General features: G+C 31.9%; 2 protein-coding genes across 2 annotated transcripts; both read right to left on the bottom strand.

Annotated features, from left to right (window-relative positions):
• Nucleotides 1–219: 219 nt before the first annotated feature.
• On the bottom strand, nt 220–2,503 carry LOC114737420 (gallate 1-beta-glucosyltransferase). The gene is made up of 2 exons (XM_028925346.1): nt 1,424–2,503; nt 220–930 (listed from the first exon to the last, which is right to left on the bottom strand). Exons 1-2 carry the CDS (start codon nt 2,455–2,457, stop codon nt 474–476), a joined length of 1,491 nt encoding a protein of 496 aa, XP_028781179.1. The 5' UTR covers nt 2,458–2,503; the 3' UTR covers nt 220–473.
• A 6,421-nt stretch (nt 2,504–8,924) lies between these two features.
• On the bottom strand, nt 8,925–12,756 carry LOC114737421 (putative UDP-glucose glucosyltransferase). The gene is given in 5 exon segments (XM_028925347.1): nt 8,925–9,353; nt 9,355–9,656; nt 9,756–9,837; nt 11,781–11,817; nt 12,036–12,756. Coding segments are annotated over 5 exon segments (1,386 nt in total). The 5' UTR covers nt 12,632–12,756; the 3' UTR covers nt 8,925–8,984.
• Nucleotides 12,757–15,360: the final 2,604 nt, after the last annotated feature.

Raw genomic sequence — 15,360 nt, 5'->3', positions numbered from 1 at the left:
TATACACACTAATATGATGATCTTATATTTAGAACAGAGGAATATAAAAAGATAAAATGAATTTATATTTTATATTTAAAATCAAATCCTACTTTCAACTTGTTCTTAAATTATTAAAAACAAGAGGGAGCGTATATGTCTCTTTCAACTGATTAGGCTTTTTTGTCCAGCAAATATATGCTTGTTTGGTGCTGTTAATCATATCATAACATAATCACGTTCACACCACAAAAGCCCATACAAAACTCCCTCAAAAACTGTCTTTTAACGCTCCAATCGCACTAGCTAGCTTTATTCCATACAAAACAGGAGCTATTAACTTGTTTCATTTATTTGATCTCATAGATTCAAATGAAGCGCCATGTTCTAGAATAAACAGTAAAGAGATGCTTACTAAAAATACAAAAAAAAAGACAGCTAAGAGGCATGCATGAATCACCCGTATGTGGTCCTTCAACCAACGTTGTTATCAACTAGGAAGTTCCTAACGAGTGATCTTCGATCGTTCTGACACCGACACGACAAGCCATCCTCTTCACATCTTCCACAAAAGCTTCGAGATTCCGGATGGAGGAGCCGCCGTCGGCGATGGCGGCCTCTGCGGCGGCCTTCCACCGCAGTGAATTATTCTTCAACTCTTGAGCCTTAGGCCCCACTGTAGCATCTTCTAAGCACCTGGTCACTTCATCTCTGGTGATAACTTTGTTCTGATCTTGTCCCCTTCCTAATCTGATTCCAACGCCGAACACATCAACTAAGAACTTGGCGTTCGTGATTTGATCGCCCCACGCCGGAAAAGCTAGAACGGGGACCCCACAAGTGAGAGTTTCCAAGGACGAGTTCCAACCACAGTGAGTCACGAAACAAGAAACTGAGGGATGAGCTAGAACTTCCTCTTGTGGGCTCCACTGAACCACCTTGCCTCTTCCCCTGATCATCACATTGAATGATCCATTCTATTATTAATACAATTGCAGTACTATTTATGAATCAGAGATAAATATTAATTTTATTTTTATTTAAGATTTTTTTAATTGAGTGATTTATAAATAATATTATAAACAGTACCAAACACAGTAAAATATCCTAGTTATATATCATAACTTTCCATCTGCTTTGGCGCAAGGCAATGTATTAAATGTCCGTGTCCGGAAACTTAATTAGCAGAATTAATTATTAGCAATAAGTTAGGCCGAAAGAAGGAGCTAACGAATAAATGAAAATTTTAAGTCCTTTCTATGTTTGACCAAACAGAATCGGATCATTTGCATGTGTGTTAGCGTGAAAAGTTGATATATTTTTTTGTGTTATTAACTAATATAATAATAGGCTTTTTGTGATTTTGTCAATCTATCTATTTTAAATTAAAATATAAAACTGAAAGGGAAATTAAATATATATATATATATATATATATTCTTACATGGTTTTCTCCAGGAACCCGCCGGGCAGAACTTGAGATGGAAGGCCCAGACTCCTGTGCGGCGGCTTTAGAACCCACAGAAACGAGACAGCAGAATCCAAAAGCGCATAAGCAATCTCGTCCACTTGTTCTTGAGGCAAAAACACTACGCTTCCAAATGAAATATAAACCACCGACCCCGAAGGCTTCGAGTTTAGCCACTCTATGCAATCATCGGCTTTCACACACAAATCCCCACGAATCTCATCACTTTCTGATCTCCCTGAATCTTCTGGTTTCGCGGGGTTCTTGAACAGAGGACCAACTGATCTTATAACACAGAACTTTGACATATACTTTATATAATCTTTCTCTAACTCCTCAAAAGTGTCCATCAAAACACAAAATGGCGAAGTTAACTTCTTGATCTGTTCTAATATGAGTTCCCCAATGAAACGATAGGGGCTATGAGAATGCAGAAAGCTGGGGATTTCGTCGTGTTTAAGAACAGGTAAAGAAGGCAAGTGAACATCGATGTGAGGATCTGAATCTGAAGGGAAAGGTACGAGTTTGTGAAAGAAATGGTAGTAAGCAGAGAAAACAGCGCAAGATTGAACCCAAAGAACAGCACAAGGCAAGTTAAGTTCAGAAGCAACATCACAGACCCAAGGAACAAAAGCGTTATTTATAACGCAAGAAACAGGCTGATGAGAATCATTATACTTGTGAATCATCTGCGATATGACCTGTTTTCCGACGAGTTCGAGCTGAGCTAAGTACTCGCTGAGATTTTTCCTTCTGGAGTCGTCTTCTTTCCAGCCATCTTCGAAGAACTCGAACCGGAGGAAGCCATCGCCGACAGGGATGGGTTTGTCGGAGACGATGTGGTTTGCGTTCCGGAGGTCCTTGCCGGCGTTCTCAGGGGTAGTGAAAGTGACGAATAAACCTTTTGAGGCTAAGCGTTTTCCGAGCCGGAGAAGAGGGTTGATGTGGCCTTGGCCTGGAAATGAGACCAAAAGGGCGTGTATAGGAGCTGTTTCAGATTCAGACACCATTTTTTCCCCCTTCTCTTTAGAATCGACTACAGAAAGAAATACTGAAAATGTGCGACTGCGGTTTGGATTATTTAAGGTTGGATTCTGTTTTCTTTTTCGTTTTTTGTGAAATTTCCATTTAAATTATTAAATTGAAATAAATTTTTTATGGGATATAGCAGCTTAAATGCATTGTGTTTTTTTTGGCGTCTGATTCAGATGATGAGTATTGAAATTTTTTAGTGAAAACTACTCTTTTGTTTTTATTTATAAAGTAAAGATAAAAGATTTTTTTAATCATATTTATAAATCATTTTATTAAATTTTTAATATAAATTTATTATTTTGTTTTTAATTTATTATTGTAGATAGTTATTTTTTAAAATATATATTAAATAAAAACAAAGTAAAAAAATGGCCGCGTGGCCACCTTTACATCAATAATGCCATTACTTGCAAATTAGACCTCAAGCAATAACACCGTACTTATCGCAACACACCTCATTCAGTGCCTATGCACGGATCTATATTACGTGCTCATCAAAATAATTATTTTTTTAATTTTTAAATAGATATAAAATAAAAAATAAAAATAATTTCTTAACTATTATTTTTTAAAAGTATAATTTTTTTATTTTAAAATAATTATTTAATAATATTAAATCTAGATTATCCAGATTAAATCTAAACGTACAGATTGTTCATCAAATAAGTACCCGTGCACCAACTTTTTCACCACACTTATTAGTTTCCGCCGCCTTGCAAGGCTCTAAATGGTAAATACTACTCCATCCTTTGTCTCTTTTATTATAAAAAACAATTATCAAAGTTATGTGATTCAAAATATTAAATTTAATTAAAAACAATAAATTTGGAAGAGAGATATATATATTTTCAATTATACTTGAGAGATAATGATAAATTACATATTTTAATGAGATAAAAGTGCAAAGATTATTTAGGGAGAAACGAGAAAGTACCTTCCCATAAACAACATTTGTAATCTTACATTTTATCTACTATTGCCAACACGCAGCGTGCAACATATAATTGGACACATGTAAATACTGATTTTAATAAATATAGACCCATATAATGTAATTATTGATCTAGATTCTTCTTTATATTATTAAAAACGACAAAGCAACAGGAAACTGCATTCTTCTCGTACAAACTGCTTCAAATCGAGATATGTAATATTTTTTAATATTATTTATTTTATGATAAATCCTTATTATTCTGTTATCAACACTTTAAAACCGGAGAGGAAATAATCAACTAAAATGCTACTTTTCCAATTCTTAATATAACACTTAATGATTGAGTTGGTTTTGGTCTTAAATATAAGACTCATTTCGTATATTTATTAATTTTCTCTAAATTATCTTGTAGATATTTCCTCAATCATAATCAAATAAAAAGAGAGATGAGGTATTAAGAAAGATGATTATGATGCTTTAAAAAAATGTGTCACATTTCTTATAATTAATTAACTTACATATCTTTTTTAATTTAATCAAATTAGTTAAATGTGTACATTATAAAGAGATATTCAAATTCTTTTTTCCCCAGAAAAATATCAATTTCGAGGGTCTCAGTACTTCCACGCAGTCTTTGTCAATTAACGGGCCACCTTACGCACTGTTTAAACAACCAAGTCAACCAATCAGCATTAATTGCGTCTGCAATTTTACTTATTATTCACTCAATGCTTATCGTGAAAAATTTCAACATATCTCATAATATAATATATTTTAATTAAAATATTATTTTTTTCCAAAAATTTCTAATTAATATTTTCTATTAAAATTAATTTTGATATTTTATAAAAATAAAGAATATTGATAATAAATATTTTATTAAAATTGATTGACAAATAATTCTTTCAAAACATAACTTAGATATAAGAAGCATGCCAGAAAAATTTAATTGTATAAGGAAAAAGATGCTGAGTAAAGAAAAATTAAATTGCATAAAATTTTTAGAGAACATTTTGCTAATTAATTTTTCAAAAATAGTTAAGCTCCTCGATTTTATTTCTGGAGTATTGCTGTGTTGGCATTTAATTATTGTCAGATTGCAGCATTAGCCAGAGGAGGATGCGCAGTTGAAATTGGATACTCCTACCACTGTCCCGTCAATTTCGTGCTCCCTCCGGCTCATAATATTACACCTATCAAGAAATCAATAAAGATAAAAATGAAAAGACTATATTTTATCTTTAAAAAAATCTCATATTTTATATTCTTCCAGTTTTAAATATAAATTTTTTTTGTAGTATTACTTTTGATCCTAATTATAAAAACTAATTGACTAATTTGAGGAGATTAAAAAAATAAATTAAGTTAGTTATTTGTAATAAATAACTGTTTTTTTTAAAATATCCTTGTTAATTAAGAGTATTAGCTAAAATTATCATTATCAAAAAGACTACCATAGAAAAATATATAAATATTAAAAACAAAATAGATTAGGATTTTATATTTAAGATCAAAATAAAAATCAAACAAAATTTTATATTAAGAGCAGGAGATAATATAATTTTATATTATAAAATAGATTTATATTTGTGTCTAACCCACGCGAATATATATATGTGTGTGTTGTGTATGAAAAAATTCTTTAATTGCCTTTCTTCTGCATCGGTGTTGTTGCCATCGGAATCACTGAATATGCTCTGGAATTTGGTCTTCGCAACTTGCTTAATCAGTCAGTCGGAATATCAGCTGGTTGAAATGACCTTTTTAGCCCTGACACTGAAACTTCGGGCTCCCTCCACAGCACCATTGCCTAATCCTGCATGAGGCATTTTTGTTTAAATTCGAAATTAGGAAAATCTTAAATCTTATCAATTTTATTTAAATTTTAATATTTTTTAAATTCTATTTTTATTTAATATATTTTTTCAAGAAAATAATTGTTAATAAAAAAATAAATTAAAGATAAAATTATGCATTCAACGTGATTTAGGTTACTCCAAGGCTCCCTTAACAAGTTAGGACAAACAAATTTAATAAAGCCAAGTATGTTCAAAGTAGGATTAATCACTTTTTTGTATATACATCTATGAATGTTAGCTGCCAACCAGTCCCCTCCCACCCCCCCCCCACACACACACACACACACACACACACACACAAAACAATGACCCGTGACTTTTCTTCTTTTCTCCTCCGCTGTACAGATCAATCCAAAAATGAGTATTGCCGATTCTCTGGTACACGTTCACCTGGTCTCCTTCTCATCTCTTATGCTTTGCCTCGATGGAAAAAAAAAAGTTAGAAGGAAAGAAAATAGGAAGAGAAAAAATAGAAAAAAGAAAAACCAGAGAAAAGATGTTATCATCCCTCTTGTTTCGGTAGATGAGAGAAAATAAAAAAAATTAATAAACATCTAAATGATAAAATGTTCTTATTAAAATATATCATATTTAAAATTAAATTAAATATTGTATTGTAGAAAAATTGTACTAACATTAGTATTATCAAATAATTAAAATCAAGTTATTTGGTTGATATATATTTTCATATATTATATTTTAAAACCAAATCATTTAATAAAAATATTTTTTAAGGTAAAAAATAAAAAGTGAATAAATTTAAATATAATAAAAGAAAATAAATATGAAGAGGAAGAGAGAGCAAGGATAGCCATGAAAATCTTGTTTTTCTTTTTTCCAAATCGCTCCATATATAGAGATAAAATTTGAAGAGAAAATGAAGTATGAGACTCACCTTATTTTTTCTCTCACTTTTCTTTTCTCTCACATTTTCTCCTTTACCAAATAAGAGAAAACTTGTTTCCCCTCACGTTGTCTTCTCTCGTTTTCTCTCCCCCTAATTTTCTCTTAATCAAAGCAAAGGGTTAGACTCGGCAAGCGCTTAGCCCCGTTTATTAAAATCTACTTGTAAAGTTCAATTAGGGAGTGTTTGGATAAAAACAAAACCATGGTTTCAAAAGTACTTTTACGGATTACGAAGTAAATATGTGGAGGAAGTTACCTCGGTTTTGCAGAAAAGTGCTTCTGAAACCACGGTTTTTGGAGCACCCAAACATAGCCTAGGTTCAAAATTGGAATTAGGGTTGAGCAATGGGCGGGGTGGGCTACCCGAAGGTTAGCCCATAGCCCGCCCATTTATTCATAAATGGGCATGGGGCTAACCCGTAACCCGGTAGTAGCCCATTTAACCCGTATTAAATGGGTTACGGGACAGCCCGTTTGGGCTAACCGGGTTACGGGGTAACCCATTTATTTTTTTAAATTTTTTTCATATAGTTATTTTTTATATGTAACTTATGAAGCTGTTAATAAATTTTGCATGCCAAATAGCAAATCAAATATGAAAATCAAATACATCAATCATATTCAATCACACAACCTCACTTAGATTTGCAAACAATCAAAGTCTGATAAAATCATAAAGTAGCCACCAATCATAAAGTTTCATAAACTTAAAAGTTCCAACTTTCCCTAAAGGATAAAATAAAAGCTTAGACAAGCATGAATGTTTTGATAAAAGATGAATGAGAAATAATATCATCATTAATGAAGAATAAAAATATCTTAAAAAAATTAAAACTTAAACGGGCGGGTATGGGCAGCCCAATACCTTGCCCATAGCCCAACCCGTTTAATGGGCTACCCTGCCCATTTAAGCCCGCCCGTTTATAATCTCTTATTTGGGCTAATTGGGCGGGTTTAAATGGGCAAAAATTTCATGGGTCATGGGCGGACTAGCGGGTAATGGGTTTGTTGCTCACCCCTAATTGGAGTCATATATGTTCTGGTTATTCGCAAAGTTTTAACCAATCACGTTCTTGTAACGTTCCAGTCTCTTTCAAACTAAATGCGTACCCAGAGAGTTTTAGCCTACACACACACACGCACACACACATATCTGTGAAATACTCCTCCGGTCCTTAATATAAGACCCATTTAATTAATTTAATTAGATTAAAGAAGTTAGGTAAGTGAGTTAATTATAAGAAAAGTGACATTTTTCCTAAAACACTATAATCATCTTCTTTAATACCCCATCTCCCTCTTCTACTTGATTATGGTTGAGGGAGTATCCACAAGGGTAATTTAGAGAAAGTTGATAAATATGAAAAATAAACCTTATATTTAGGACCAAAACCAACTCAAGAATTAGGTCTTATATTAAAGACCGTAACGTTGTCATCAATTGATGGAAAATACAAAGTACTATAGTGATGTGTAATTTGCATGAATAAGAGTTCCCAAACGGAAGTACCTATCGAAAAAGAATTTTCACACATTGTCCGATAAAGTCCACTGACTTTAAGGCTGTAGATGTCCCAGCCTGGTCCCACCGCATTGGCTGTTTATATGATGTCATTGGAGATTCGACTCCATAACAAACCATTAGTTACAAGAAAAAATTAATTTAGGTTTGTGATAAGATAGAGGTACGTGCCGTCCTTTTCATTTTCATTCACCTCTAATCTCAACATTTAAGATTAAAAGCTGAATGATTCAGATTTCATATTTTTTTAAAAAATTTTACAACATGTTTTTTAATTAATTTTTTGATTTATCATAGCTAAATTTAATACTTTAATTTTATTTATTTTTTAAGAAAGATTTAACAAAAATATAAAATTTGGATCATTTAAATTTTAATTTTATGCTTAAAATGGGAAGTGAATAGAAATGGAGAAGAAGGGAAGCCAAGAGACTCCGGATTCGATATGAATGGGCGTACGTGGAACTGGAAACCGTGGCCGGTTAATTTATCCACAGGAAAATATTCTTTTCAGTCCGTATAATTGGAAGACTTTTGCAAGTTATATTTATAAATATTTTATTTTCGTTTTTTTTTTCAAGGTTTGAGATTTTCTACCAAACTAAAAATCTCCTAATTAATTCATAATTTTCTAAACACACAAAGTTGCTAACTGTGAAACCAAAAAATAAAAAAAGTTGCTAACTAATTCATACTTCCAACTTCTAAGAACAATTACGACTAAATTGTGAGGGGAAATAGAGAAGATATGTTAAAATCAATGTTTTTAAAAACAATTTATATATAGATCATTTTCTTGATAAAGTACATACCTGTATATAGATTATTAAATTTCAAATCAACAACGAGTTGTATAATTCCAGTATATAATGCAAAACGATCAAATCTTATGGCGTCTCTGCCAATTTAAATTGCTTCTTTTACACCATTTCCCCCTCATCATTTAATTTTCTTAATTTTCTGAATAAAAAATTTAAAAATATATAAATATAATTTTTAAAAGTCACATTAGTCACTTAAACTGGTTATTTATAATTTTGGGGCATCTTCAATAGCTCTTTCTCACTCAACTGATATCTAAGGGGCGCGCATTGCTCCATTTCTAGCAGAGGAGGATGAGTAGGTGACTTTGCGCCGCCATTAACTAGGGTACCAAATCCCCCTCAAAGAAAAAGTTCAGGAACAAATAAATTTAGTCTTTTTTTGGGGTAAGTGAATTAATTGAGACTTTAACCACCCTTAAACATATTAGCAAATTAAAAATATAATTCCCCCAGCTGATCATGTTCGGCGAACAACTTCATCCACAAAGAACTGGATATTCCGGTCCGAGGAGCCGCCATCCGCCATGGCCTCCCTGGCGGCGAGCTTAAGCATGTCAGTGCTTTTACTAATCTCCTCCGATTTGGGCCCACCGACAACCTCTTCAATAGCTCTTTCCACTTCCTGGGACCCAACAAATCCGTCAACGTCCTGTTCAAGTCGAATTCCGATCCGAAAAACATCAGAAATAAGTTTAGCATTGGTGGGTTGGTCCGTCCACTCAGGATAAGCAATCATAGGTATGCCGGCGGTTATGGCTTCCAACACAGAGTTCCATCCACAGTGAGTCAAGAAACAAGCTGTGGCTGGGTGAACCAGAACCTTAATTAGTTTGAGGACACCATGAAACAACAAGGCCTTGGTCTTTGGTTTCTTCGAGAAAACCCGGAGGAAGCTGTCCTGCTTTGTCGTCAGTGTTTATTGCTCTTCCTGACGAAGCTTTCATGACCCACAGGAAATGGCGTTTGGTTTTCTTTAAGGCATTTGTTGTGCTCTCTATTTGTTTTGCAGAAGGTACGATGGTGCTCCCGAATGAGATGTATATTACTGAACGTGGAGGTTTGTTGTCTAGCCACTTCATACATGAATCTTCTGGCTTCCACATCTCAATACCAACATCTTGCTTTTGATCTGTAAGTGTATAAACCTTCAAGTATTAAATGTTGGGCACGTACTCATAAGAACTTGTTAATCAGATGATCTTTACACCTGATTAGAACTTTCATGTACCTGAACCAAGCATCGTAAGACGTGTACTCCTCGTAGAGAGGGGATTTCCTTCGATGTTCCTTATAATGTTAAGCACATGATGCTCATGTTATGATTTAGATGATCCCAATATCCACATCTAAAACTTTTGATTTGCAATCCTTTAGAGTATTGTTTAAGAGATATGAGTGGTAAAAATAAGAATATTTTTATTTTGAATTCTATATCTATTAAAATAAAAAATTAGTTAAAACATAAAAAAATTTAAATTGAATATAGATAATCTAAAATTAATATGAATAGTTTAAATTATGATAAGCACTCCATAACGTGCTCTGGAGTAAAAGTATGTTTTTTTAAAAATATAAATCCCTTCATTAAATTTACTATATAAATAAACAAGTTTACCTCTAATATGTTGTTATGTACACTATTATCTTGTTAGAATGTATATATATTAAATATGAGTAAAATTAAAAATTTATTCAATTTTAAATTAAGGCTACAGATGTTTAAGATTTTCTTTGTTGCAATGAAACGTGCTAGAAATACCTTATAAAAATAGGACTAGAGAGGCATAAATGATGAAAAATGACAGGACTTATAAAGTAATAATACACTATCTCCAATCTTTAATATAAGAGCTAATTGACTAATTTAAATAAATTAAGAGAATTAGTTGAGTTAGTTATTTGTAATAAATAGTTGTTGTATTTTCTAAAATATTCTTATCAATCAAATATATTGGTTAAAACCACTATTATTACAAAGACTATTTTGAAAAAATAGACAAATATGACAGACAAAGTGAATTTTGGTCTTATATTTAGAACTGAAATAAAAATTAAATAAGCTCTTATATTAAAGGTTAGAAGTAGTATTTTCGTTTTGTGTAATAATGGGAAATACCAATACACTTATTCAAGAACAAAACATAATATGTATGATTATATTATACTATCTCCGGTTCTTAATATAAGAGTTTGTTTGATTTTTATTTTAATCCTAGATATAAGACTTCAATCTACTTTGTCTCTCATATTTATCTTTTTTTTTTAAATAGTCCTTATAATAATGATAGTTCTAACTAACAAACTTAATTAGTAAGAATATTTTAAGAAAGACAACATATATCTCTTACAAATAACTAACTCAAACAAATTTTCTTATCTATTCAAATTAATCAATTAGCTCTTATATTAAGTAATGGAAGTAGTATATTGACCAAACAAATGTTCAAGAACAAACATTAATCAAAATCCCATAAAAAAAAAAAATCAATGTTGATAATGTCAGCTTGAGATGCCGATAAATGCGCAACAAAAATGAAACCACGGATAAATATTTTCCGGTCCATGAATATAACTAGTGATCAGGCCACAACTACGTTTGGAATACGCTGCACATGACCGCAATGTCTCCCGTGGGTACGTTTGATTATATATATATATGGAAATGAAAATAAAAGATTTTTTTAATAATATTTCTCTTATTTTTATCATTATTTATTGTATTTATCTCTTTTTATCACCTTTCACTTTTCAGAGCAGACATGACATAAAGGAAAACATTGTCTCCGAAGACTATAGGCCATAGCTGTCCACAAAATTTAAACATTTAAATAATTAAATATTTAAAATAATCAAAGAAAAATTAGGGATAAATCCCTCGTTAAAAATTTATTTAGTAAATAGGATCTAGAATGATTGATTGTATAAGAAAACATTAGTTGCACACAAAGAAAAATAAGTTACACAAAGAAAAGATAGTTTGTATAGAAAATTATTGGATATAAATAATTCGTTTGCACATAAAGAAGATGATTTGTACATAAAAAAATTTTATTTGCACAAAAAAAATGTATTGCACATCACACAGAGAAAGATATTTACATACAAAGAAAGATAAATTGTACACACAAAAAATTAATTTACACATAATAAAAGTTAAGTTGTATAAAATCGTTAGGTCCTATTTATTAATTAAATTTTTAATAAGAGATTTGTCCCGGTTTTCCCACTAATCAATGTAGCATTAATTGTGTACATGTAGTGTTATGTTTTTCCCGAGCCAAAGCTCATCTCTTTGAATCATTTCTGAATAGTTGAATAGTTTAGATTTAATTTTTTAATTAATTATTTTTATATAACAAAATTGTTTTTTTATAAGTAATAATTAAAAAAATTTATTTTTTATTTTAAACTCTGTATTCATTAAAATAATTATTTTAAAAAATCCAAAAAAAATTAAATATGAACTACTTAGATTTCACATAAACAGAGAGAGAGAAAAAATGAGCACTGGTAGAACAAAAGAAGGTCCTGCGGCCGCAACAACGGAAAACCCGGCAGCTCCACCAACTTCTCAGGCTCCGTCACCGTCGGAAAATGGTTCAGTTCGTTGTAGAAACGATAGTAAATGGCGTAGAGGCCGCATGGTTGTATCCAAACGCAAGCACAGGGGATTCCTGCCTCCTCTGCCACGTCAGCAACCCATGGGACAAACGGATTGCTGATAACACAAGCGAGCTTTTTAGAGCCACCAACAAAGTGGTTCTTCATAAGGGTGCACAGATTTGTTGGTCCAACCTTTTCGATCTTCTCCATGTATTGGTCTAGACTTGTCTTCATGCGGTCCTCGTCGTTAAACCCGTCGGAGAAGAATAGCACTTGGATTCCGTTGATGGTTATGGAATCGGGAACGGCGGCGGAGGCTACGGTGGTGGAGGAGTGAAACATGCGGTGGTAGACAACCTCGGTGGTGGCGAGGGTGACGTGGAGGCCTTTGGAAAGGAGGCTTGTGCCTAGTCGGAGCAATGGATTGATGTGACCCTGGGCGGAGAAAGCCACCATGAGCACATGAAGATCTTCGTGATCGTCTTCCTTTGAGGCCGCCATGGATATGGTGTGTGGACTGATTTGAAATTTTAGAGAAATTTTTTTGGGATTTTCTTTTATTTGAAGTGGCCAAAACAGAAAAGGTGAGGAAGGATGGTTTTGTACAATCCTTTTGTGCACAGAAGAATCAGTTTTAATACTCATTTTATTATAATGGGAAGCGAGACTTAATGTCCATTATTATGATGAGTATTTTACAGCAAAACTAAATCATTCATATATAGTTTTAATGACTTAGATTTAAAATTTTTTAACTAGTAATTTTTAAATACAAAATTATTTTTTAAAAAAAACTTACAATTAAAAAATTATATTTATTTTAGATTATATTTTTCAAAAAAAATATTAAATATTAAATCTCGGTCACTCATATTAAATTTGAATAGTTAAAATTTGATGAGCATTATGGTATTTATTACTGCGAAGAGGGTTAAAACTAGTTCTTGTGTGGAGATGCTGAAAATGTTATTAAAAAAATATTATTTCCGGGACATGTATTTTTAATTTAAAAATTATCAAAATACAAATTATGCAAAATATAAATAAAATCTTAATGATATTTTTTAAAATAATAATTAATACTCTCTATAAGAGCTAAGAGCTAATTAAAGGTTTATTTTGATTTTAAATATAACATGTTAATCAAATTTGCTTCTCAAATTTATAATTTTTAAAACTATCATTCTATATGAATATTTGTGGAGTTTAATTATATCAAGGGTTCTATTCAATGCAAATGATTAAATATGATATTTTAAAAAAGTCAATACCCATCTTTTATAGGTAACTAATTTAACTAATGTTTTTCATATACAAAAATTAGTTAGCTTGTTTTTACATTATTAAAGAGGAGAACACAAGTTTAAATTTTGAAAAATATACTTGTTGAAAGGACTATTTTTTAATTACTCCCTACCTGAAAAGGATTAATTTCAAGTTCATGTGACTTGGGGATAATACGTGTTTCACCAAACAAATATATTAAATCTAAACCACATAGATGTAGGTTTTTTCCTTTACCCAAAAAAATGTGTAGTTAAAACCCAAGCACTGTTTACTCAAGGGGAGAGGAACTACTTAACTACGTTCCTACCATTTTCTGCTAAGTAATCGCTCCCACTTAAAAATATGGAAAACAGGAAGCCGCGTTCATTTTCTGGGGGCGAAAACTTAATAATCCGGGCATAAAGCTGGTCCAAGTCACCCATGCAGGTTAACTCAAAGTTTTCGTGAATAAAAATGCAAGATGTGAGTTGATTCGCGAGTTTAATTTGATAAATCTTATTCCTACTCATGTTTCATTTTATAATTGGAAGTATAACGATTCTTAAAATTATATATAAGAAGTGCAATTGTAAAAACCAAATCCTGGTAAAAACCAAATGGTAATTATAAATTATAAATAACAAAGCTCAATTATAATTATCTTCTAACTTTTTATCGACAAACTTCCGTGAATTAAAATTGAACTGTTTATTTTTTTCCAACTAAATTTCTAAATTTATCATGACTCAATTACGTGCACAAGAGCTTAGAATACATGTAGAATGCAATATAGCAACCACCTTACGTGCTCGTGAGCTATACATATACTACAAAAAACCTAGCCGTGCACGAATTGAGATGGAAATGTCGCAAGGCCCATTAATACCATCAGAAATTGGAAGCAATAAACAGGGCGCAAATATTCCTAGAATTTTTAATTAGAAAAGATCAGTTAGAAAGATTGGAATAAGATTGAAGTTGATGTAAAATTTGGACTGTGATCGAAGAAGATGTTAGAGATGCAAGAGATATGTAGCACCAGAGTGCTACAATAAGAGAGACAAATATATGGGTGGGTTTTTTTTAAAAAAAAATTTTTATGAACAGATATAGAAACTGAATGTGCAATTTTATTAATGAATAGAATCTTTCATTATTAAAGAAAACAAAATGACTTGTATACCGTAAATTGTTAATCCAATAAAAGCGTGATAAAAACCTAACCCTTTATATGTTTGGTACATGAGGGATAATTGAGGGGGGAGGAACTTTAATGGGCTTGATTTAAAAGAATAAGAAAAATTAATTAGAAGTTTTTAATACCACTTCTTTCATTTTTTAAATCAAGCTTCAAAATCATTAAAATTTTTTTCCCCTCCCCACCATTTCCTTCGCACCAGAACAAGATTTCTCTAGTACCAACTCCACCTGTGTATTTCATTCATAATAGTATATATAGAAATACTAATTAGATGTTACATACATTATTTAAAGAGGCCAGAATCCAACTTAAGATCTCGACCTAGCCACCTGAAACACGCCACTTATCATGACAAACTAGCAATAAATAGACAGAACACTACTATTGTGGTGCTCTTATTAGACAATACAAGAAGAAGACTCTGACCTTAACACTCATGACAGGCAATTCCAACTTTTTATTTATAAGTAACGCCTAATGACTTTTATTTCAGATAAACTGCAGAAAGAGGAATCTCTTTTGTATGCAATATGCATCCTAATGCCCTGCTCCACCATTGCTAGGACCAGAATTATCAAGCACTACTATTTGAGGTGATGAGAAAACCTTCTTATCATTTGAGCTTAGAGTTGAGCTCTTCACAATCTTGTTTGGTGACTTCAGAAAGAGCCCCACTGACTCTTCCTTAGCATCAGCATGCCCTAAAGGCCTTGCCATTATCCCATGCATGGTGCTCAACCTATAGAAGAGAATGAGAACAAGA

Source organism: Neltuma alba, unplaced genomic scaffold, assembly GCF_004799145.2.
Source record: "Neltuma alba isolate B1F8T4 unplaced genomic scaffold, ASM479914v2 tig00013440_pilon, whole genome shotgun sequence".
Taxonomy (NCBI): domain Eukaryota; kingdom Viridiplantae; phylum Streptophyta; class Magnoliopsida; order Fabales; family Fabaceae; genus Neltuma; species Neltuma alba.
The sequence above is the reverse complement of the archived record's forward strand: the minus strand, read 5'-3'. Positions and strand labels throughout refer to the sequence as shown.